Genomic DNA, 26360 nt, shown 5'->3' on the forward strand with positions numbered 1-26360 from the left:
AGCTAAAAATCTTTTTATTTAATTTGTTGTTGTTGTTAATCTGTGCTTATTGGGACTCTGCCAAGCAGTTCCCTGTGGTGTTTTACCTCGTTGGACTACGGCAGAGGTCTTGCAACTCCAGCCGACTGGTGAGGACCAGAGCCCCTCACCTGTGGGGTGGCACCAGTTGATGGAAAACCAGCACTCCCGACCCTGGTACCTGCCTCTGGCTGCCTTTCATGTACTTGACTCTGATCTACAACACCCGTAATGGATTGAGCCCTGCCTGTGGACACACAGATTCCTTCCTTTCCAGCCACCAAGATAAAACTGAGATCTGCAGAAGGAATAATTACTGTCAGTCCTCCGTCTTTGCCATATAGGAGCTGTCTTCAGAGAGGGGAGAGGGCACAGAAGGGACTGGCTCAGCATTCAGTTGAGATATTTGATTTTCCACCACTCAGACTTGGATGAGCCAAAAGGAAGCAGCACAAGACTTCTCTCCCTCCTCAGGCTATTGATGTCTTCTCTTTGCTGGGAAAAGCCTCCTTGTCAGGTTCCTTGTGAACAAGCCCTTTCTTACAAATATTCTTGGGCCCAGAGGCACATAACTGGTCATATTTTACACACTTTGTTAATAAATAAACAAAGCTCTCCTGCGATGGCCTTTCCGACGCTGCAGAGGAACGCAGGTTCCTCTCGGAGCGAGGCCAGCATCATGTGCTGGAGCTAGGCAGGGAGATGCTGCAGCATCACAGGGAAAGGGGCAGATCACTAACTTTGACAAGACAAAGGAGGAGCTGGCACATCTGCTCAGAGCAAAATAAAACACACCTAGGGAAACAGTAAGAAGGTTTCAGCAGAGAAAACCCTAGGGAGACTCTGGTCTGGAGAGATTGTTTAGGCTGAAATATAGGCTCTTCTGTTTTAAATTACATCCCAGAAAGGGAGTTATTTTGGAATATACAGTGCGTATCTTCTGTCGGATGCACCATGGGCACAGCGCTGCTTTACCATCCCTGCTCTGAGGTGATTTATGCACAAAGGAACTTGGCAAAGAGCTGTCTTTGCTTGAGTTTTGTAAAACCAAAAACCAACCTGGCCTGACTATCACAGAGATGGGACAAAGCCAAAAGCTTTCAGCTGAATGTCTGTTCCCTTCCAAGGCTCGGTGGTCTGGGTACAATGAAACTGAGATTTAATTAATCCTGGTGTTGGTTTTGCAAAAAAAAAAAAAAAAACACCTGAATTTTGGTTCTGAAAAAAGCAACTCCAAACTCCAAGTGTCCTTGGGAAAGAAATTAAAAACTGCTTAAAACAGTACAGCTTGAAGTCTGCTTTCCTCCACAAAGTCTTCTGCAATGCATTGCCTGTTTTGCAAACCTACCAGGTGTGATGATCACTAAGTGAAACCGAGCTTAGACTTCAGGAATGAACTTGGTGGTTTTGCTCCAGTCCTCAGAAGAAACTTTCTTCCTCAAATCATCTAGCTATTCTGCTCTTTACCTTGGAGAGGCAGAGTCAGTAAAGCAGTGAATGTTGCAGGTAGGATTGAAACAGACTGGCAGAGCAATGAGGCTCCCACAGCTGCAAAAGGAGTCAAGTCTGAGATAGAGATGTTTTTGCAAGTCCAGAACTGCAGAAGATTTTGAAATGTAAGTGCACTAACACTGTTATACAAGGACGTAACAGATGCCAATTCACTGAGTAAACTAATAAGCGCAGCCTATCCTTGCTGCTGTTACTACTGCCTCATTTAAAGTGCAGTTTTGGCCAGAATGACACATACTCTGAGTCACACGATGGGTAAGAGGTTGTGATGCTGCTCTGGAATCTACCTTGCTTTGGCTCCCTGTCAGCACTGCTAGAGGACTGATACCTGTCACGGCACAATGTCCACGTGTGGCAAGACAAATCCAGTTTAGGCTCCTGCATCCCTCAGGACCCGCACTCACCCAGCGAAGCGAGTACAGCCAGTTAAAAAACACACCTGTACACGGCCTCACTATCTACTCCATACGGGCAGCTGACAGCATGCGCATAGGCCTTTATGCCTGCGTATTTTCTTGCAGTGTCTGAAACTAGACTGATAAACACCTCTTCAAACTGATACTCGGCTTCATTCTCTGTTATCCAAACATTTCATCAAAGGCCACTTACCTACAAAGCAGACATCTCAACCCAAGCCAGACACGCCACATACCAAAGCCTTTTGAAAACAAGGAACCAAAACTACATTTATCTGTTAATAGTGCATGGGTGACAGCCATAGTTTTATATCTGCAATATTTTGCAAATTCTAAAAGACTTAAATCTCATAAGGTGATTACACCATTAATTAGTGAAATGCTGTCATCCCTGGGGTGCAACACAGAGCAGCTGTTTCAGCTGAGCAGCAAAGAAAAGCCAAGAGGACAAGGCAGCACAGTGGCAGTGCCCCCAAGAAAAGCCCTCCTGCTCCAAGCGTCCCAGAGCTCCTACCCACACTCTGGTTCCAGCAAGGGAGGACTGCAGCTCTACCCACCACCCTAACCATCCCCTCTCCCAGAGGGTAGTACCCCCTCTTCCACCTGGGTGCATGAATGTGGGCTCTAACAGAGGGGGTGTCTGTTGCAGCCTGAGCCCTGCATTTCTCAGGACGTGGGTTTTCCCAGGAAGCTGTTCAGACACGGATTATCAACCCAGAAGGGATCTCTCTGGTCGTTCATCCCTCTGACCTCCTGCAAAACAGAGATCACAGAGACTACTTCAACAATCTCCCCTTCAAACTGCAGCACAAAAAAGAAAAGGGAAAAATAAAATCCCATGAAGATACCCCATGATGCAGCGGCTATCGCAGCTTTTTGATCGGCTGCTCTGTGAATGGGGTTTCATTCCTAGCCTAAGCGTGTCTGGCTAAAACTCCCAGCTGCAAAGCCCCGCTCCTGCACTGTGAGCTGGGCAGAGCAGCCTCCATCGACAGCTTCAGTTCCTCACACAGGCACCTCCAGACCACGGCTGGGTCACCATGTTCCTCCATGAAGGGTCACTGATCAGGCTGACTCAGCTAAGTGATAAGTGACAAGATGAAGGACTACGGTGACTGGGGGGCAAGCTGGGACCACTGTCCTAAGCAAGGGGGAATGCTTGGACAGCCACCAGCCAGGTCCTACACGTGCCGGCTAAGGATGCCACAGCAGAAACGCTTTGCAGCACAGTGAGTTTTGCAGTACAGGCTCAAGATGGGTGGAAGGAAGGAGGCTGATCCTCTTCACAGCACTCCCCCTTTTAGATGACAACTCTGACCACAGTACTGACAAAATCTCTGACTTGGCTGGAGCAGCAGCACAAGGAGCGGCCTAGGAAATCAGGATGGGGCAGGAGAGCCCCTGCACGGCCCACCAGCACTGTCAGGGAGCGGGGCAGCGATGCGAGCGCCACAGTGCCAGAGCTGCGCCGCCATCAAGGCCGGGGGAGATGACTGTGGCAGTGTGGGCCTCGTGGGTCCGGGACCCTACCCCTGGTTCCCAGTCTGCTCTGGGGTCATTCCCCGTTAGTAAAGGACTCAGGACCAGTAGCTTTAAGCTCTCACAACGGCTGTGACGTCCTTTGTAAGTCCGGTGCAGAGCCAGCGGCAGGGCCCAGGGTGTGCCTGTCCCCCCACCCCGCCAGGCTCTGGCTGGTCTCATCCCCTTCGCCAGAGGCCTGGGGCAGGCACAGGGATGTGACTGTGCTGCCCTCCCAGACCAGGACACTCGGCAGCAAGGGGGGGGTTTCTGCAAGGCCTACCTTAGCCTGGCGTGTCCTGCCTCTCCTGGGCCCCTCTACAGTCAGGAGCGAGGGAGAAAAATCTCCACAGTATCAAATATGGCGGTAGATCTAGCCTGGAAGAGGCTAGTTTTGCTAAAGACATTTTGATGACCATTTTTGATACCTTCTGTCCCATCCTGCCACCTCAATACCAACACAATCCTTCCGGAGAGCACTTGCTTAGCCTGACAGAAATACCCCTGGTGGGACAGAAATGTTCCTGATGTTGGGGCGCCCAGCGAGGGCCCCCAGGCTGCACCAGCAGTGCAATACCACGTCTGCTCACCGTTCCTCTCACAAGAAACTGGACTCAGGGATCCTGTTTGTCTTCAAAGCATGTTACGTGGCAGCAACCGCAAATTGCTCACATAAAGTCTGCAAGCAGCCATGGGACTGTTTTAGCTTATGCTGGCTATGCAGATCTGGGTCAAGAGCAAGCATGAAGTTTGTTTCAAGACACTTCTGTCTTCCACCTCCAGGAGAAGTAAACAGGCCTATCATTTACAGGAAGGGGAAAGGCCTTCTATTGCTCTGAGAATGAGCAGGATCCCACACAACTTTCCTCACTTGAAAGTATTTGGCCATCACATTCTTGAGAGTAGTCTTAAACAAACAAACAAAAAAAAAAGCAGGAAATGAAAAAGCAAGTTGTTAATAAAATATGGGGACAACCTGGGAATTTGCTTTCCAAAGCCCATGATAAAAAACCTCCAGCTGAGAGCCAACCTCTACATTATATTCCCCAGCACTCAGCCATGTCTTTCCTTAAATGCATGGGGCACAGGACTTCTGTCACTTCTTTGGCATGCCTGCTTAGAGTCTGAGAGGTTTTACTCTGAGGAAGCTTTTCCTTCATGTTCAGCTTAAATGTGCCATTTCTTGAAGTCATCCCCTTGTATTTTATACTCTAGTAAGCAAAACAAGTGTAAATTTAATGGGAGACACATGAAATCTTTATAAAGCCCAGTGTTCTCCCTAGCATGGAAGGTCTTTCTCTTTGGAGTGGAATGGATCTTTACTCTGTGCTGTATTTTTCCCCATCAGAAAATGAAGAAGAATAAAAATTTTCCTCACGACTTGAATTTAGCTTCATCAGCAGCCCCCTGCTGATGTAATTCCACCTAACAAGATTTTTTTTTTTTTTAATTTTTTTTTTTTTCCTGGTGAGCTGCTGCCCCTTTTCTCCTCCTCCCACCAATTCAGGCACGGAAAACAAGGGAGGAATTAGACAGAACTTATTATCCAACAAGCTGCAACTTCAGACAGGGCAGGAATAACATTTAAAATATAAAAAGCAAATTTTATCAAGCCTTTTCCTCCCCAGAGACTGCCACAAAAATATTCCTTGTTTGTCGCTGAGAATGAACCATTTTCCTCTTTCATTTCTGCTTTCTGTCACATATTTCATTTTGGCTGCCCCTTCTGTCTTTCAGCTAGGGACCTAGGCTGCTAATGCAGAATCACAGATAACTCAACAACAAAACGCCTGTATTATCTTTTTTCTTTTTTTTCTTCTAGTCTGCCAGGTAATTGCAACCCTAAAAGCTTTTGCATATTTACCACAGAAACATGTCTCTCCTGGAGGATGGGACTGTCATCAGGTAGAATATTTCATTTAATAAGTCTCTTCTGAGGTATAAACTAGGGTTGGGGATTTTTTTCCGGCCTCCTTCAGAGCAAAGGACAAGCAGATAAAAATCAGCTGCTGCAGTGCTACACTGTCAAAGTTCCTGTGAAAATTAACTCTTCCCAAGCTCACAGCTCAGGTGGGCTTTGCCACTGTGATGTTTATGAAGTAGGAAAAGGGTCTGTTATCAACTCATGTTGTTTTTTTGTCCCCAGTCCTCCCGATGTATAAGACAGATTTCTTTCCTATTACAAACAGAGCAACTATCCTGCTTTTCTTTAACCCATCTGATGAGCTGTGGATGCTGCCAGGACTGATTTTCATTAAATCAGTCATCAGGAAAGATCACATTTTCCCTCTTTGCCCCCGTTTCACAGAATTACAATAACAAAAACATGGCCTGAACGTTTCTAAATTCAGCTCTCATCTAAAGACAAATTCCCTTTTTTCCCCCCCTATATTTTCCCACCCCTGAGGTAAAAGTAGAATTACTTTTCTCAGTCCTTGGGATGCTGAATCAAGCTGACTGATACCAAAGAGAAGGTCTGAGGAGAACATCTACAGAGAGACTTTGAGTCTTGGAGTTAAGACAGATGACCTTCCAGGGGTTATGAAAAGAGGCTGCTTTGCTGAAACTGTTCAACAGACTGAAGAAGGATGTAGCTGGTTCACACGTTGAGCTTCGCACGCACCTACACAGAGGTCAGAACTCCATCCCAGCACATAACATGCCTAGAGTTAAAAGCACTGTGAGTGGGAATTGACTGTACACGACAGGTCCTCAGTCCAACACCAAATTACTGACAATACTCATTCAACCCTACCAACAGCTTCCCACATGGAGAAAGGTGTTTCCAGCCTGGCCAGGCTGCCTGCTTACCTGGAGCAGAGCCAACAGGAGCCAGCCAGAATCCTCCCATTGACTCTAGCAAGCTCCACAGCCTGTGTGAAAACTACTTGACAAATCATCTTCTGCATCCATACAGTTTTCCTGTGGGCCAACCTTATTCTTGTAAAGTACCTGGTTTCACGTATGAGTACATATTTGAAATATGGATTGATTGTTTACGTTAAGGTCTTTCTGAAACCAAGAACGTACTTGCATTGACTTGGAAAGGAAATATGGACTCTCCAGTGTGGTAGTTTAGGCCCTGCCGGGGTCTGAGACCACGCTGCTGCTGCCCCTCCCCCACCCTCCAACCGGACGGGCCAGAGAGTGAAATACAAAACCCCGGGGCTGAGATAAGGAGAGGTTTAATACAACAGTGCAACAGCAACAAACCGAACAACAACAAGAACAGTAACAATAGCAATAACAGTAATAACAATAAACAGAACAAAGAATGTACCGATACAGCGGTGAGGAGAGCGACCACACAACCCAGATTCTCCCGCGCTTGGGCGCCAGGAGGTGATGTCAGCATGGTATTGAATAACCCGGCTAGAGCTCCCCCCCACTGCTGGGGAAACTTAACCCTATCCTGGCTAAACCAGGACATCCAGATATGTTCCCTCCTCTGGAAACAGTCCCAGAGAGAACAAAGTACTGACAGAGGTGAAAGGCTTTCTAAATTGTAACTGGCAAACTCTGTTTTTACAACATTTTATGGTTATTTACAAATTTCCAATGGCTTTCAATGCAAGTAAACTCCAAGAGGTTAGGATACCATTTTTTCCTATGATCAACAAGCCATTCTAAGAGCCATCCCAGTTTAGCATTAAGGGATGACTCTCATTCCTTTACAGGAATGTAGGAAAATTCCCATAGATAAAATATTTTTCCTCGTAAAGTTACGAGCCCAGTCTCTTACCTGTAATATCTGGATTGAAGGTAGGTGGAACACACAGCTTTAGACACGTGGCTAGCTGAACCGAAGTCTATGACCTTGACCCTATATGGCTGTCGGGATGGGTCTACCAACATGATGTTTTCTGGTTTGAGGTCTGCATGAATCAGTCCCAGGCTTTTCAGCTTCATTAGGGCAGTTGCTACCTGCTGGAGAATTGGTCGAATGTACTTAAGGGGCAAGGGACTGAATTTGTTTTGTTTTAGGAAATCATAGAGATTCTGCTCCAACATTTCAAAAACCAAGCACGTGTGATTCTTGTGCTGGAAGCACTCGTATGCGCGGACAAAGTTGTAGTCATCCGCGCTTTCTGTACTCAGACGAGCCAGGATGCTCACTTCAATCTGGCCTTGCCGGGCATAGGAAGGATGGTTCTTTAGGATTTTGATGGCCACGATCTCATTAGTGCCACGTTTCCAGCATTTGACTACTTGTCCGAAGGTTCCACGGCCGAGAAACTCTAACACTTCGTATGTGTTGGTCATGGAGCAGAGCACCTCATGTTGCACCAGCTGGTAATCCCCTTCGCTGTTGGAGCCACTGTTTTTGGAGGTGGCCGTGGAGGTGGTGGCGGTGGCTACAGTGGCCCCACTGGCATTGTTCTGAATCATTGGTGGGTGCTCTTCGATGATCTGCACGCTGCTTGTGTTCTCGATCTCCTCACTCTTGCGCTTAAGTCCACATTTTTGGTAGGTGTCCAGAAGGCTCACAGTGCTGCGACGCATCAGGTTGTGTGGCCCGCCCAGTGTTTGCCCAGACACTGCGACCACACCAGAAGTGCTGTTGGCGGATGTCACCACAATGTGCCCCGTGCTTGCTGGGAAGATGATGGTCTGTTCGTAAGGGATGCTTGGATTGGGGATCTGGAGGGAGGCGTTGACGGCTGCTGCGGCGGCTGCTTGGGAGGACTGCACGTTCTTGCTCTGGCTGTAGACTTTGCTGTGTGTGCCGTACCCAGTCATATCCCAGTTCGAACTCGGCTCCACTTTCAGTTTCTTCACGCTACAGAAGGCACTTGACTGAAGGGTGTGAGGAGAGAAAACTTGCACATGCGAGGCCATACCTGCAATACAACATCAGAGTGAAACCACAGTGTCAAGATGCCTTCCCCAGGTTTTTTTGTTTGTTCAGTGGCAGGAAGGGAAAATGGGATACAGACTTCAGATACAGCACATGCACACACACAGAAATCAAGTCCTTCCAGAAATATGTATTCAACACAAATGTTATGCTCTAAAATAAATCATTACCCCTGATTGAACTATACTAACAACAACCAAGATTCCTGCTCTCTTGCTCTCCCTCTTCTCATTTTTAATAACAGGAATGTAAATGTTATTTTTACCTCCTCTGCCTAAAGAGACTCCTATTCCCATTGTCTCCAGGAATATTTCTAGCTCTCAGGAAGAATTCACGTCAAATACTGAGAAGTATTCTGCCTATGGAAGTCAAATCTCAAATCCTCAGGCTCATCCTACATTAAACAGTTTGGTGGATCTGACTTAAGCCCTCTGTTTATTCCCATAAAACCACTATATAGCTTCTGGCCTGCAGAGAGCCAGGATGGGACCAGAAGATGATACACCGTGACAAAATGGAGGTGCACGCACGAAGTTGAGGAGCCAGGACAGAAGCAGCAGATGATGTTTCAGGTTTCTTGCCAAGTCTGTGTGTGTGAATTGTGCACAATGCTGGTCTGTGCTCAGGGACACTGGAGATGGGAGTTACACAACGTGAGCATCACTGTGTGCTCTCAGTTCTCCCAGATTTATAAAACTGCGTTCATCTGTTCTTATTCACAGTGACAATACCTTCACTGGAAAGCAGATCCCCCAGGAATGAACGACATCGTTAATGAAGCAACATACATGTTAGCATGTGGTAGAACTAGGTCCTGATATAACTATACTTTTCAAGAAAAGACAAAAACCTATTTTACTGCAAGCTTCTTAGGTTCTAGAAGAGTTAATGATCTTCTACATCTTTATTTTTAAAAAAAACAACCACCAAACAAACAAAAAAAGAAACCCACAACCTCATAACCAAAGTGAAAATAAAGTATCACTGAGACAGACTTACTGAAGGATTCTCAGTACTATTCCACTGAAACAGAAAATACTCCTATTCAGAAGAAAAGACATGGTCCACAGAGAAGCAGACATCTAAGTTCTGACTTGCTGACATTCTTCCCTGGCCAGGGTATGGATGGTACCGTTGGGGCAAAGGTATCACAAACAGCACAAATCTGTGGGGATCCCTGGGGAAGGAGTCAGCGCACGGCGGGAGTTAAAGCAGAAAGGCACAGCCTCCTTCACCCTTCTATCTGTCGTCAGTGTTTCTTTTTAATAAACCAGAATGACTAGGGAAGAAAAAGACAATATGCTGAGCTGGCACCGTTGCTGAATTATTAAGCACAAACATAACCTTGACTTGTTTTCAACTTTAAAAAGTCAAAAGCTGAATGAATGCTTCAGTGACAAAACCACAACAAACTCCGCAGTGCACATGGATGACTTCTTCATGTGGAGATCTGAGAGTATCTAACACTCGCCTCCCTTTCCTAAAAGAAACCCACACTCCCCTAGTCTATGTTGCTCTTCGGAAAATTTTCTGGAGCTCGTATGTACACACACACACAGGCATGCATAACTGCATACACCCATATAAAAAATATTAATGTTATTCTACACTTCCAAAGCTCAGTAGCATGGTCAAGCAAACACATCTAAACACACCCAACACCCGTTTTCCAGTTAATTCCCAGCAGCCCAAAGCCCAGGAACTGCTCAGGAGAGGGGCACTGTGGCAAGCAAAAAACCACCGTTCGTAGCTACACAGAAGTACGCTTCAACACCCCCACCGTGGCAGGGGTGACACCTCCACCGTCACCCCTGCCACAGTGACCAATTTATGCAGACAGGGCAGATGCAGAAGAAAACCCCTATCAGGACATGTGGGGAAACCCTCACTCCTGCTGGAACACACAACACAAAACCCCACTAACCCCGCTCTAGCAACGAAGCCCTGCAAACCGCAGTGTGCTCTCCTTTGCAAACGTGACCCCTGGCCTTAATGTGATTTCTGGTGCTGTTTGCTGCCATTCGTATTAACTCCCGCCCACCAACCTCCTTGGCAGCAATTTCCAAGGTCCCTGCAACTGGGTCCTCAGACCCCCTCCCCAGTGCTAAGTGCTTTCTTTCCTCTCTCCTTTCCACGGGGCGATGATGTTGCCACAAATGCCGTAGCATGTGGCATGCAGCAAGCTCGGAGAACCACAGCAGTATTACTCAACTTGTCATCCCAGACACAAATATCATATGTGAGTGAGCCGAAACTGTGTTTGTTTTTCCACTGATTAAGAAGAGTCATGGTGTTCCTTCTAGTACAGTACTGAACCTGCCTGGAGAGTGGGGTTGGTTTGATGTATGTTTTCCCCCTGGACGCGAATAATAAAGCAGATGTAATTGGTAACATATTGTGGACCTAGCCGAGGTGTAATTTATAGCTTTATGGCTTTCATTCCACAGTGTGCTTGAGCAATATCTCTTCATACAAAATAAAAAGGGGAAAAAACGATTGACGCAGAACAAGGAGAGAGGTTCTTCTCGCACGTTCCTCTAAAGATAACACCAGAAGATGCAGGCACCCCAAATTAAGGTCAGGGATGTGAAGGGCAGTAGCTGCAACTTTCTCAGCGCCTCTGTAAAAATCAAGATAATCGCCACCATTAAGAGACAGACTTTCAACTGGTGCAAACTGGCAGGGCTCCAGTTGGTATCAGCTGACGCTAAAAACAAGGTCAGCAGTCACTCAACGTTGTCAACGTCAGATGGCTGCCTGTGCCCCTTGGTGAAATGAGTTCTTGTTAGGCACTGGTTTCCCACATCAACAGCCAGCCCCTTGCTGTCCCTGCAACACTGCTGGCAGCCTCAGCAGGGGGACAGGAACAGGGGACAAACACTGACCCACTCTGGTACCCCAAAAATGGAGAGGGTGGAGGAAGCAGGCTGTCTTGGGGCTAAAGGGAGGACTCTGGACTCCTCTGCTGCTGCTTCCACCCTCCTCAAAGCTTATATCTCATTGCAGGATAAATATTTTTATTTCCCTAAAAAAGGAAGTAGGAAATCTTCTTCCTTCCATCCAAAATTATTTTCTCACACTGGAGGTTTTAGGGGCACACGTTGTAAGGAGAATAACTTGGCCAGCTCTTCCGCATAGTCTGATACCAAGAAATTACAGGCTGATTGACAGCTTGGTGATGGGAAAAGAAGGCTTCTGCAGCAAAGTCATTTTTATTGTAAATTTGCCTGTGCAGTTAATGTGAGAAAAACACAACCCTAGATTTCCTGAGGACACTATCAAATCATGCTGGTGGCATGTTCTTTTTTTCAAAATGGATCTTTGCTCCATGGCAATAGCAGAAATAGCAATAAATGTGAATAAAAGTTGGATGGTTTGTTACAGCGATCAAATTCCTCATTACAGCCTGTAATATGATTTGCAACTTCAGCCTTTTGATTACATAGGCCAACAGTAGCTTGCCACGACATCCATGAAGACACAAGCCTGCAGTAATGGGGCGATCCCTGTGACAGCAATGCCCTCTGAGCATCCCCCAGAGACAGCGGGGATGTTCCTGGGGAGCATCCTCACTCCTGGGGTCTTGGAAAGACGAAGGGGCCATAAGCCACAGAGGGATTGGAAACTATCTGTTTCACTTGGGAAAAGTCCTCTTAAACTCCCACTCACACCTATGCCAAGAAACCTCCTGTGTCAGGCTGGGCCTCTCTTGCCACCATCCTTCGCTGCAGGAAAATCCCAGCAGACACCTTGCCACATTTTGCGTGGAATGGCCCGAGGCTGGCACCCAGCTCCTTGCCATTTTGCCCTCCACCAGGAGCGGAGGGCGTGAGGATGCTCAGGATGAGCAGCTGTGCCCACTGAGCATTCCCACTCACTTGAAGCCCAGATTGGCAGCTCCACCTTCACTAGCAAAAGGTTTCTCTGGACTAAGGCAAGTGGCAACACGGGCTGAGCTCAGGATTGGTCCCTGCCTCAGCAGCGGGGCAGGGCAATCTCCCACAGTCCCCATTAGCCAGCCAGGCTGCACCCAGGACTCCGCAACAGTACAAGCCCTGAAGAGTTCTAATTTTTATATTACCCCTGCGCACAGCAAGTCTCTGGACTGGGAGCAGAATCAAGGTTGGGCACTATGCATGAAATAAAATTCATAGTTCCTTTCTTTAATAATGAGTTTTAGTGTAGCCATTTAAAGCTCTCATACAACTGACAGTAACTGGATTTAATGGGGCCTCCCCTGTCCTTGATATGACTCACGTAACTCCCCGTAGTATCCACATGAGCTGAAGTATGTAGTGTGCAGCCAGGGGACAACGTTAAAACAGCCTGAATGACTTTTATTAAAAGATCTGACTTCTTTTTTCCCTGAGAACTCCTCCCACGTCAGTTTTCACTTAATAATAATTTAGCAGGTGCTATTTACAATTCAGATGGCCCTCTTCTGCATGCAAACACAAATCACACAGCTGCCTCACTTGTACTTCCAACAGGTTTCAGGAAAGCAAATGAGGTAAAGTTCCCCATCCACCCACCTCACCCCAAAGGGCAAAAAATACACTTTGGGGACTAAAGAAGGAACCGTTTGAAAGTCACTGATGTTTCCTTCTGCTTTACTCCTAGCACTTACTGCTGATTTATACATGTGGCCTTTGCAGTGGCAAGAGACCAAGCCCCTACCCTGTATTAAGTAGGCAGTAAGACCTTTTGCCGTACCTGCAGAGCTGCCAGTGCTCTGTAACCAGAGGCTGCTTGCTGACTGCCACCAAAATGACGGTGCCTGCTTGAAAAATACTGTAGAAAGCACATGGCATGTGTTCAGCATATAAATGATGCACACAAGACACTCCTGAAATAAATATCTTCCACTTCTCCCCAGAGAGGCACAAGCCTGCAAACTCATATAGAGGCCCAGGTTAAGAAGGCAATGAAAAGGGGATCTGCCAGGTATGGCTAACGTATTGCACCTTCAAAATAGCTGTGTCTCAAGCACAGCACCCTTCTTCACAATGGCCTCTGTGTGGCCCCTTTTGAGGCATTGTCCCCAGTACCACTGCATTCTTGGAACCTCCTTAAAATTTATGTCCCTGGAGGCTACACAAATTCCTTCCCTTGTGCTACCGAATGTTTGGAGACAACCTCAAAGTGGAGTTCAGACCTCAACAGCTTCAGCTCTTTCCTGTTCCTGGTGAGCAGAAGATGTCAAGGGAGCCTTCATTGCAGGTGAAAATCTCCCTGCCTTCCTGCTCTGCTTTTCTTGTCCTGCTAGTAAAACTGTCTCATCCTAATTAGTAGTTTCCTAAATGCTTACGTAGCACGCAGCAGTTCTTAAAGATGTGACAGAGCCTGTCCCCTGCAGTGTTCCAGACCGGCCTTCACACAGCTGCAAGCTGCCACGTTTGATCCACATCCCCCCGCCAGATGAAAAAGCAAGACTTTCCAATGCACAGAGTAGCCATAAACAAAAACCAACCAACCAAAGCCAAGCACCTTTCTAACCCCCACACACCTGAAAAAGCGTATCTCCTGCTGCAGGACAGCAGCCAGGGAGCTCTGATCACATTCACCTTCACACTCTGTATCCCCTCGCCACCCCGACTGCCCTCCTACACACCCCTCTCTTGCATTTATAGCATCAGCAGCGCAACCCTGCCTACTATTTCATACTCCACAGCGTGACTTTACTTTATAGATAAAAGTTAGCAACCGGGACCTCAGTTAGTACTCTTGGGCATGGGGGGATGTAGGCAGCTGTTCCCTATCATGCCCTGAGCACTTATTTTGGCATGTAGCTCAGGATACTGCTATCTTCCCCCCCAAACCATCTTTATTCACTTCTTCACTCTCCCTTTTAACTCCTTAAATACAGGGCAACTCGCCTGCTGAGCACTGAGAGCCTTCTCAGCTGACCAGGGAGAAGAGGACACAGCCAGGACACCTGGGGACACCTTTCTCTGAGCCAGCCCAGTCTGTCCTGTCCCCTTCCCCGAGACTCTAGCACCACTGCATCTGCCCGTAGGCACAGGAGCTGCTGGGAGAGGTGGCAAGGGCTGTCCAGGGCTGCTAGCCAGCACTGCCTGTGTCTGTATGCTGTGGAAAGCATCCCTGCCACCCCAGGTGAGAGCTCACATGAGCAGCTCTGCAGGAAATGGGCTACCCAGAGCCCTGGCATGTCCCACACAAACCAAATGAGGCAGCACCAGCCTGGGCCAGACCCTGCACTGGAGCCTGGAAACATTCTAGGCTGCTCGAGCCCCATCCGCCCATGCTTGTCACATCTGGTGGGTCACTAGACAATGTCACGTAAGCTGGATTCGGATGTGGGCAACCACTTACATAAGCATGCTATACATCTGAAACACAAAACTCATAGGAATTAGTGAATACAAGGCATCATCAGCCACAGATTTCCCTTTGAACCACCTGTGCTGTCTTTTACATTATTTTGTCTCTATAGACAAAGGAGTCAAGTCCCTGCAATATCAAGCCTTTCCTTCAGAGCTCTGACCACAACTTCACATCTCACCACTACAAAACTCCACTCTTCCATATCCACTGCAAGCCACAAAGCCCTACTATTAGATATCTTCTGTAACCTAGAAACATCACAATCCTTATTCATCCTTTTGATGTGGGTTCAGGTGCCCACGAGCCTGAGTAACAGGCTGTGGGCTCCTCTGACATATTCCTGGTTTTAGGCACATGAAGCAAAATCTCAGGGACAAATATATACACTTACATTTAAATTCCTGATTACACCTCAGTGAAGGATTCTTTCAGGGTCACCTCCATCTCCCACTAAAATGAATTGCGGTAATGACAAGAGATATTACAGATTTCCTCAGTAAATCGTGTGACTAGTTTATGTTTCACATTATAGTTAATTAACAGTGCAACACCTGAGAACACAGGTTAAAATATACCTCACGAGAGGATGCCTCATTACTTCACTGCAGAGGCTGCAGCCACTGGTCCTGACATCAATTTCTAGATCTTGGTGTGAGAAGGTCCAGCAGTCAAGTCCGTGCTCCCCTGAACTGGAAGGTAACCCCTAGATACCTTCCTAGGGGAAAACCCAGCACAGTTGGAGTAGTGCAAAACTGCTCTCCAGGACACCTCAATGTCACTGAGTGGAAAGCAAATGAAGGCAGCAAGCGAATACATTTGATAGGCTACAGCCTTGACAAAACAGAGCCAGACCCCAGTAAGTAAACCCCTTCAGCACACCTGTCAAAGCTGACAGGCAGACTGTCACCTCTACAGAAATCATGAAATGACGCTGCAAACACTCTACCAAGACGTCAAAGTGCTCTCCAGATATAATGTAAGAAATGTGGGAGTCCACTGTGCTCATGGCATGTCTCTGCAGCTTGAGAAGGCAGATGGATAGTCCTGCCGGACGTACCTCACTGAGCAACAGTCCTCCCGAGCCAGGGAGCAAAGCCATCAGCTCCTGTGACAACATCTGGAGTCTCAAGAGCAAAATGAAGTGATGAAAAATAAAGACAGAGGCGGCAGCAGCACCTGAAAATCTTCAAGGTCTGCATGAGAGTGCAAAGGAACTTATGCACAATCTCAGTGAAAAGACATTTTAGGAAAAGTGGGTGTCAATGAAGTCAGGAACAAGTTTTACAACCAAACACTCAGTACTCCCAAGGGCCTCAAAGGAGAAGAAAGTCTGCTCTGGAGTCAGAGATAGGATGAGAAAAAAAGAACAAGATGAAGTCAGACAGGCAGGATTGCACAGAGCACTGGCACACTCATGGCCTCCACAACTGCCTAGTGAAAAGGATATTTTGGCTTTTTCCACCACGGCTGCCTCCCCACCTGGGTGACTTCCCACCTGTAAATATTAGCTTTGCAATGTCAATGACTCCAACTGGCCCGCAAGTGTGGTGAAACCACAGGCAATGGCTGGCACCTCACATACCTCACAGGTTAGAAGCAACCCTACTTGTGAAGGCAGGACATGGGCAAGGCTCAGGCTGAGCCTCTCACTCCCACAGGATTTTTTCATAAGTGTTTCATTTGCAAAGAGGCCACTGCATGACATTCAGCCCTTGCTTTGTTTACGAAATGTGAAACTCAGATCAAGCACTAGCTGGGCTGAAAAGGTCAGTTTGCCTGTTCGCAAAGTCCCTCCCTTCACTTCATTGGCATCAGGATACAGACTTGTTGGAGAGAAGTAAGCCTCTGCTGAGGTCTGGATGAAATACACAGGATTTGGGCTGCAAAGGAAGATGAAGGTGCAAGAAGAAAGGTGGGGAAGCTGGGCACAGGGCTCTGCCAAAGCAGAAAACTGAGATAGACCAATTTGATGACCTCCCAACCATCCCAAAGCCAGGGTTAACTCTATCTCCTCCCTTCTGTAGCAGCATCTCCCTTTCAAATAAGAATGAAATCCAAAGACAGGATTTACAGCACCCTTATATATCGAGTGCTATGGGGTGTTTTAGGAAATTAAGAGAACAGATAGTGCAGGTTAATCACCTGACCTGCACCTTTAGTTAAAACAATTCTGTACATAACCTGTCCTCATACAGGCACACAAACACACACCCGCAGAAGGAAAAGCCCTTCAGTTCTCAAGGAAACATGTCCTGAGCATGAATTTTTCACCCTTTCTTCCAGACATTATCCTCCTCATCACTCAGGGCCAAGAGAACATCTCCAAAGTGATGGCCAAACAGTCAGAAACCTTTTCTGCTGTCACCCATGGCGTTTGATTTGCAATCCAAATTAATACTGTAAAACCAGAAATTAAACGGGCTGGGGCCATGAGCACAGCTCAGGACCAGAACGGGCACAGCATGACTGAGCCATCCAGCCCGAAACAAACACTGCTGGAGAGACACGGGGTTGCGGTTTTGGATGTGGACTCATTTCTCCTCAAAAATCCCCCTTCAGTCATCTCTTTAATTCACAGGCTGAGCCTGAGAAGAGTAACCCTGTAGAAAACTGCCACTTAACTGTTTCTCGATCCCCTTCCCCTCGAAAGTTGTGAGTTGCTCAGAGAGCATGCTGAGAGCTGCTGAAGTCTCCACGAGAACATCTTGTGTTAGGGTGTATTCATAGGAACCGCTGTGCTTGTGTTAGGGTGTATCCATAGGAACCGGAACCGCTGTTCTTGTGTTAGGGCGTAACCGTAGGAACCGCTGTTCTTGTGTTAGGGTGTATCCGTGGGAACCGCTGTAACTGCGGTGCCTGGATCCCCTTCCCCTCGAAAGTTGTGAGTTGCTCAGAGAGCATGCTGAGAGCTGCTGAAGGCTCCACCAGAACATCTTGTGTTAGGGTGTATCCGTGGGAACCGCTGTAACTGCCTGCCTGGAGACTTCCAATCACGGGCTTCGCTGTATTTAAAGTGGTACTGACCCCTCCCACATGGAACACACGATCCCACTCGGGCATACACAGCCATATGAGCACTTTCAAATGACCCACAAAGGCAATTAATCTCTTCTCTAAAAGAAATGAGTGATGCTGCCTGAAGTGATCCCACAGAAGTGCCTCTGGACACCTCCCCGCCGCCCTGCTGGCTGGCTGCTGGGGCTGAGGGCTGGCAGTATGTGCCTTATTTCCCACTGTCTTCACAGTAACTTTCTTTTTAAGCAAGGTCTGATAGGACAGAGGCCAGTTCAGCATGCAGAGAAGCCACCTGTTTGGGCAAGGAAGGACAGCCTAGGTGATGCAGGAAGCTATTGCTAACACAGAAAGAAAACCTGATTTAGGCATGGGGATAAACTACATGAAGGATTTCAAAGCCTTGAAGGGTAAACATCCAGGGGCTCAGGAAAGGATATCTTCTTGAGGAAGAACGGTATAAGGTCCTTGTGTGCAATGAAGAAGCTCAGGGACACCAGTAACTGCCTACTCCCCCTCAAAGCTCTAAAAGAAAAGAAATCAGAGCAAAGCAAGTCATTAAGAGAAAGAAAAATCTCCACCTGTATCAGCAGAGCTCCCTGGCTACCACCAGTGTCTCTCCCAGGTTTCTGTTTTGTGTAGGATATGATTATTTATTGACATATTTATTTACTCAGCTCTACAGTGCTTAACGCCATGGCTGCTGCGCTTCTTGTGCTGGCAAGACTAGAGTGTGACAGGAGTGTAGCTGAACCTGGAGATCCGATACAATACATGCCAAATGCCTTCTGTAGTGCAGCCTGAGGCATGCTACCACTGTGATGGGCTAGAAAGGGGGATCGAGCTTCAAAAGCAGGCTTTGGGCGGAGAGAGCCCCACAGCCAGACTGGGCGTACACACTCCCCTTCAACCAGGAAAGAGCAAGCAGGTGTTAGCTTCGGTGGGGTGTACAATTAAAGACAACCCTTGGTGTGACTGTTCCAGACTGCTCAGTGCTTTCAAGACCCTGAACAGCACCCTGCAGAGACAGGGGCACCTGAGCACACCTCACGCCTTGTATGACTGCGCTCACTCTTTGCTACCAGTAACTGCTGTGCAGCACTCGTGGGTGCGGCACAACTGCTGAAACCAAACCTACAGAATCAAAAATCCGCATTAGAAAGGATAGCTGGCTACAGATGACAGACTAGCTAAAGGGGCTGTCAGGCCTCCTTCTCATCCATGATCCTACGCTTGTGAACTGACATATAGCTCTGCAATTCCAGCAGCATGCAGCCACTTGCCCCATCTCTTCAATAAGCATCTTTTGGCACTATTACAGCTGTTTTGCAGCCGTGTCCTTTCAACCCAGAACACTTGACTCTCCTTTTCCTACAGCAACGAAATTAAGAAGATTAAGCCTAGATGCAGTGGGACGAGGAGTTCAGAATCATCAATGTGCTGGTGATATTGCAGCAAAGCTGTCCACAGTCACACCTATGAGTTTTGACTAACGATGGAAAGGAAGTCTGAGTCACAGGGAAAGAAGAGTTTTTGGGAAAATAAGCTCTGTATGATTTTCTCACAAGGAGCAAATACTACTGTTTCTGCAGGATCCAGAAAAAACAAATTAGTAACAACTTGTGGTCAAATCACAAGAGCTTTCAATAGGTCTAGGAGAACACTGGACACCTTAGCTTTGTCTAACATAGGAATGACTAGAGAGAAAAATGGCCTGGGGTGGTGGGCCTATGGTTGTTGCTAGAACAACTGTGAGAATCCCAGTAAACGATAAGAGGGGGGAAAAACTGCCAAAAAACCAAAACCAAAAACAGTTAGGGGAATTTAGTACCAAAAGTCCTGTGAACTTTCATCAGACCTTAAGCACTCAAAACTTAAAGAGAGCTTTCTAACATCCATATGGATGAAGAGTGGGAATGGAAATTAGATTCAGCAGAAGTACAGTAACTGGGGAAAGAATTTCAGTGGAAAGGGGCAAGCTTACACCCTGCATAAATACCCAATTAAATTCGATGTTTGCAGTACTCCTTTGTGGATATACTCCTTGAGTTTGGTCATTTTTCATACCTGAAAATAGCCACACTTCCCTCTTTAGTCCTTCCTGGGCTCATGGGAGACTGAAATGAGTCACCAGAGGACCAGCTGAGTCATCCAGCCAAAGCTTGGAAAGCGATGCAAAATTGGTCATCACATCCACGCTAAAACGTGGATGACGGCAGCCCTCCTAGCAACCAGCCATGCATTAGGCAGAAAGAGTTGGAGACCACTGCCACTATGAGCCATTATTTTAAGCCAGACGGAAGGCGGCCTTAAATGAAACTAATACAATGCAAAACAAGTGCTGACCACTGGTTCTGCATCTGATACAAAGCCCTTCTCCATTCAGTTTCTCCATCCCAGCCGCATTAAGAAAAAGGGAGTTCCTTATCTCAGAAATGGCCATCTCCATCTTCCATTCTCACCGATTTTCCAACTTCCACAAAACAAAGTCCCAATTCATTCTATTTCTTTAGAGTATCATCAAATCTTAACAAAACCTGTTTCGATATGCAATCTCCCTCAGGACCAAATAACTATGATCTTTTAAGAACACAGGTCCATATTTCATTTTTATGTCTATTCAGAACAAAAGGAAGTGGGGCAATTGCTTTTGGGCACAGAAAACATTTACTTAACAGGTTTTTTATGGTGATTACAAAAGTTTAGCGAGTGAATTCAGGACAGTGGGGGACTCTTAGACGTGTCCTGAGGAGCTGGGCACGTTGTGAGCAGATGCAGTGCAAGCTCCCTTGCCCCACACATCACTTGGACAGGGCACCACAACCTGGCATTGGACACTGAACAAATGATGCTCATCCTGCCCAGCTGCCCAGCCCTTCCAAACCTGCTGTCCATCAGCACACACCATCAGGCACATCGCTGACAAACCTGAACGGGCTAAAAGTGCCAAGTGGAACCTCAGTCCTACAAACATTATGTCACAGGCATGAAAACATGATTTATACCAGCACCTACAAAATCAGTATCCCACAACAGAAAGCTCACCTTGATCTGTACCTCCCTTTACAGAAATCTGGTGAAAATAGAAGACAAGATGTAGCTGAGTAATAAAACCACCAACAGCCACAGAAAGACCTAATATTAACTATTATGGAAATATTCACACAGGAGACAGGTAAAAGGGAGATGTAGCTCTAAAGCAACATGAACAGTCGGTAGCTCTCTAGGGTAAACACCCGTTCTCCCTGTGCTGTCATGGAAGAGCAACACTGACTTGCGAGGACTGGGTCACATTGCACTGCTGCTCAGGGAAACCCGTCTCTGCACAGGTCATCGTCGCACTGCGAACCTTGTGCCACAAGCTACTGCCAAGCCAAGCGTGGGGGACTCCAAAGCAGTGGGCAGTTATGGGGACAGCATGTGGGGCAGATCAACAGTGCAGGTCCTTCTGTGGCTCACCCAGAAAACCTGCTGGCTTGAGGCTCCCGACCACACTCCTCTCACCTGCCCCAAGCAGCAGCAAATGGCACCCAGTGACTGCATGCAAGATGGCACCAAACAGGGTTTCATGAAACTGCTCTACATTTCCCAACTAATGATGTCACTCCTGTTTAGTCTTGGTCCTTCCCTCCAGCTGATCCCTGGGTTTCAGCAAGGAAATGATGCATTCACCTTGCTGTGCCTCTGCTCCCAGCCCTCTGCACTTCCTCTCAACTTTGCAAAAAAATATTTAAAAAAAAAAAAAAAGGAAGAAGAGCTGAGAGGTTCAGGTGGACATCAGTGAATGAAGAACCCAACAAACCAGAGTAACATTCGAGCCTTAGAGAAGACGGATGTCAAAGAGAAGCAGGTGTAACTGCACATCTAGTCTTTTAAAGGCTCAGTGGTAGAGACTCCAAGCTGTTCAAATGAAGTCATAACTTACTCCATGCTCTGCAGAGACAGAAATATGAAACTGGATCCTGGCAGCACCCATAGATCCCAGAATTGACCCTCCCACTTTCTTCTCTGCCCCCTCATGCTTTCTGCTCTGCCTGCTCCAAAGAACATGTTATTCCTGGAGAAGTTTTAAAAGATAAAGCCCAAGCAAGTATTCTCATGTCCTCTCCACCTCCCAAAGTCAACGCAGGGACCTCACTTGAGTGGCCCTCCCATGCATGGCACCCTCTGGGTCCTGGCACTTGCTCACAACCCAGCACCAGCACCACGGGCTGTCCTGGTACTAACCATGAGCAGTGCAGCAACCGCAGTGTGCAGCTCAGCACATGCAAGCTACAATAAACTTGTCAGACTGTGCAAGACATGAATCATATGGATTGCCACAACAGCAACACAGCATGTGCAGCCCTGATAAAAAAACAAACAAACAAACAAAAAATCCTAAGACATCCCAAATCGAATATGTAGGTAAACGGCCACTCTCTTCAGGCTGCCAGTACAGTTATGCTACAAGGCTTGCCTAAAAAATATATGCCCTCCTGATCTGTTACACTTCAGAAATGCTTCAGCATGGCTGTAGCGGGGAGCCAGGGGAAAGCAGGAGTAACATTCAGCCTCATCTCACAGGGAACCTGGACCCCAACCAAGCAGATGCCTGGGTTGCCCAGGATGCTGAAAGTGAGAGAAAACACCTGTAGCAGAGGCTGCTCATCGGTCACTGAGGGATGAGGCTGCAGAGGATGCTCAGGGTCTTTTGGAAAACACATCTCTGAGTGCACTTAGCCAGCTGGAGGTGCTACTCCTCTCACACCAGCAGGGAAGTTAGCTTGGGGAAACAGCAATGCCTTTTTCTGCTCAAGGTCCTCCTGGAGTCCTTAATGCAGCCATGAGACTGAAGCATGGAAATAATGCTACAAGTGCATCTGAGGGGTTTCCATGCTGCCTTTACTCTTTGGGGCGGCCTTCACAGTAAATGAGATGGCTACTCGATCCATGCTTGTGGGCCACCAGGACATACCGTTTCAACAGTGAACCTGTCACGAGTAACTAGACTTTACATGTACATATATTTTTCACTTGTATCACTGTGATATGGTCAATGGGGATATAGACCATTTTACCACTCTGTTTTTCCCCTGGTCTTTAATGATCTCACTGTGTCACCTCTTAAGCCACAGTCCCTCAAACACTCGCAGACATGCTTCACCTTCTAACCAGTAACTGCAAGCCTGTGACCCAAGAGATGAATCAGGCAGATAAAAGCAAAGGGGAAAGGCGTAAGGCCAGTTTGCTCTTCCTGGAGGATTTCAGCTTTTCCAGGTCAAGACAGTGTCTGCATTCGAAAATATTCTATAAATTCATTATCTGACTGTTTCCCTAGGGCAGCTGGCTAGACCCTCATGCTACAGGCACGTGGGCCTGTGTCTGAGTTTAAGCACATGAATTGTCTTAACTAACTTCAGCAGGACAACTCATGCATTGAAAGCTAACCACATGTGTAAGCGTTAGCAGGATCAGGGCATTAGTCATCTTCCCTTGTCTTCTGCAAGGGGGTTTGTGTAGAAAAGCAAAAAACCCCCACAAAACTTGTGGACACAGTTCAGGTATCCGAGTCATACTTGAATCTAAATTAAACCCCTCTCTCCCACTCTCCCTTTTTTAAAAGTAAGTCATTTTCTACCAGTTAAGTATTTGGTCTGCTGTTAACCGATTTGAAAAGGAAATCCGTGGAAAGTAAAGTCTCTAGTACCCATGCCCGCCTGCAAATTTGCGCAATCGCAGAAGACCTGCACGGGTATTCCGCTTTTTCTCTCCTGGATTTTTTGGCATTTTTATTTCCCTTCTTTCTTCAAGACCAGAAATATGAACAGTCAAATATGCTCTCTGCTCTCGACAGAGTTTGGCTGCTGCTGCTCCGAGGTCTCCACCTGGAGTGAAAACTCCTCTTAGTAACAGCATGTCGTCACCGTCACCAATGATGATGTCACAGACTGAGTATTGTGACTTCAGCTGGAGAAGGAACAGCGGAAGCAGATGAACTCCAAAAGTAAAGATATTGCTCTGGTGTAAACAGCCTTCACAGAAAAGAGGGAAAAATTTTAAAAAGAAGTATATAGAAGTATATGATAAATAGTTTTCTCTAGGCAGATCTCTCAAAGTCCCAACTAGGTACTGAAAGGTTTGTAATTTTGTTTCTGTTAAGAAATGGGGCCCTTATTAGCTTTTGAAATAAACATTTTCTATCCTTTTTTAAATTTTGCTTTTAATACCTTCATGTCTCATCATTGTCCCAGAATAAGCAAACACCACTGCTGTGTAAAGAAACAGGTCTCAGGAAATAATGTACAGCGTGTTTCCAAACGCTTCATAAATCCACAGGCAGCTTGCAAATACTGCCTGCATTCCTGTGTGAGGGTGGTTGTTTTTCATATAAGTCACGTATTAATGCAATTTGAAAAAAAAGTTAACCCCATTCAATCACATCCCCTTCCACCTTTACACTGAAACCCAGAGGTTATAATTACACCCAGGAGCAGGAATAAATTAAAACAAGCACTGGTACTGCCTTGTATTCTTTTTTTGAAAGAAAGGTGATCCCGTCTACCCTGTCTTATGTGCTCTGTCTAACTCAGAACGGGGCTGGCTCGCAGGCAAAGGGGCAAAGAGTAGGTTTTCATGAGGTCAGAAATGAAAATGAGGTCATTTTCAGAGGTCAGAAATGGAGTAACGCATCCCATGTCCTAACACACACCAGATCTTCAGAGGGGGATGTCATCTTCGCTACCTCCCCTTCTGCCACCCAGGATATCTTCAAGCTGTGGCACCTCAGGAGCTCTGTGGAGGGGAGCAGGAGGGAGGATGCAGGCACTTCATGGGTTAGACACTTTCCACCCCTCAGTAAGGGTTATTTAAAAAGCAGCACTCCATGACAAAGCCAACACCCAGCAGTTTGGGTGTGAAACCAGACATTGGGGCAACAGACTGATGCATCGCAGTGGACTCCTAGGTGGGCCATGTCTGAGCCCTTGGCTTGAGTGGCTCAATGCCGTCTTTCAGAGGAGATGAGCACCTCCCATGGTAACAGCCCCTTTCCTCCAAAATCCCTGCTCCAGAGCAATTCCGTGTTTCCCTCGCTAGGGTTATGGGAGACAGGACACTGGTGGTGATCCACACTAAGCGTAGGTACAACCTGGAGGTGACCAAAGATGCCCACACCAATGGTTGCCCCTGTGTGCAGGCACACACTGCATGAAGCAGGACCAAGGGATGACAGTCCCCTCATTCCTCCCTCATAGGGCCCTCAGCTGAAGCAGAACCACCTGCGCTACCTCAGCTTCTTCTACAGGGTTTTGACATGGCTGACAGATCTCAGCTCAGAGTTACACACCGAGAGCTGCCAGTTAAAAGGCATGCCTACTTTTGGAGGAGTCAAGTAGCAGGGAATGTGAAAGGCATTTGCTATTAAAAGAAAATGAAACAAAAAAGAGAAAGAGAAACTATCGTTGCTTGCTAAAACACAATTGCCTAATGCTTGAACAACTGTAATAACCAGTCAGTGCTGGCAGACCAATGTCTGTCTTGACAAACCTTTCTGAAAATTCACATGCAGAAGAAGAAATATTGGTAGGACTTCAGTTATCAGCTTCTCAGGGGACACCACAAATAATAAGCAGTTCCCTCCCCAAAGTACCCTAATGGCATCCTAGCTTTACAAAAAATGATGCTTGAATTTCTTTTCTGAAATATAAACTTGCCATGCACAGTCAAAATTAAAAAGAAATATAGGGCATTTTTAAGAGAAACTCCATGGGGAAAAGCAACTGTGAAACAGCCAAACATCAATTATGAAAACCACATCAAGAAGAGGCTCTTGTGCACGGGCTTTAGGGTTTAGGGATTTGAAGAAAATGCACATCTTGGTTTGACTCATAATGTAGGCAGAGAATGAGCAAGTTTCCTCAACTTGTACAGCTCAGTGTGTTCCCCTGCTGAACCGTAACCCTTACTCCCATACTAAGTTACTGCAGAAGAAACGGCTGATAGTACTGTGACAGGGGCAAACTTCTGCTGAAGCATGCATCCCAGCCATCCAGTAGCTTGCTCATTGGTGGCATGATCACAATTTCTACTTCAAACACTCAACCAGAGCCGCCTCCTCCCATGCTACTGCCCACATACAACTCTGAACTAGTAACGGGCTGCGGGCAGCACGACTTCCTTCTACCTGAGGAAACACATGTAGGTAGAAAACCAAAATAGAAGGAAGTGAACAAAAGCAGAGGGATTTGGGGGTGATTCTGCCTGTCAGTCTGGGCTGGATCATTTTCCCAAGCTTAAAGATGACAGTCTCATGCGTGTACTGCTTAGGATTTCCACAGGGCAGGACCCGGGAGAGGGAGCAACCAGAGTAAAATCAGGAAAAGCCTTCCCACAAGACCCACAGCAAAAAGCAATGGGATGATCTTGTTCTTCTTTGAAATAACTTGCAAGTCTGTTGGTTTGTGCCATTGCTGCTTAATGGTACGCAGCATTATTATAGAAAACCAGCATAAACCAAACAGTTGCCATAAGGGAAAAACAGGCACCTCGACTGGTTTGTTTTTTTTCTCCATCCCTGACTTCCCTCTATCTCAAGGGTCACACATGCTCCTAAATGCAATGCCTGGATTTAAGGCTTCACCAAGAATTTTCCTCTCTGATGACCGATGGCACCACGCATTACCCTGTTTCTTCTTCCAGGA

The 26360-nt window shown here is 46.9% G+C and overlaps 1 protein-coding gene across 8 annotated transcripts in view; it reads right to left on the reverse strand.

Annotated features, from left to right (window-relative positions):
* Positions 1–26360, reverse strand: part of HIPK2 (homeodomain interacting protein kinase 2) — a 145024-nt gene that overhangs the window by 92142 nt on the left and 26522 nt on the right. For all 8 annotated transcript variants that reach the window (XM_074871837.1, XM_074871832.1, XM_074871838.1 and 5 more), the window contains exon 2: positions 7207–8305. In XM_074871837.1, the coding sequence (XP_074727938.1) occupies positions 7207–8305 (1099 nt within the window). The remainder of the gene's footprint in view (positions 1–7206; positions 8306–26360) is intronic.

This window comes from Strix uralensis, chromosome 5, assembly GCF_047716275.1.
Source record: "Strix uralensis isolate ZFMK-TIS-50842 chromosome 5, bStrUra1, whole genome shotgun sequence".
NCBI classification, from domain to species: domain Eukaryota; kingdom Metazoa; phylum Chordata; class Aves; order Strigiformes; family Strigidae; genus Strix; species Strix uralensis.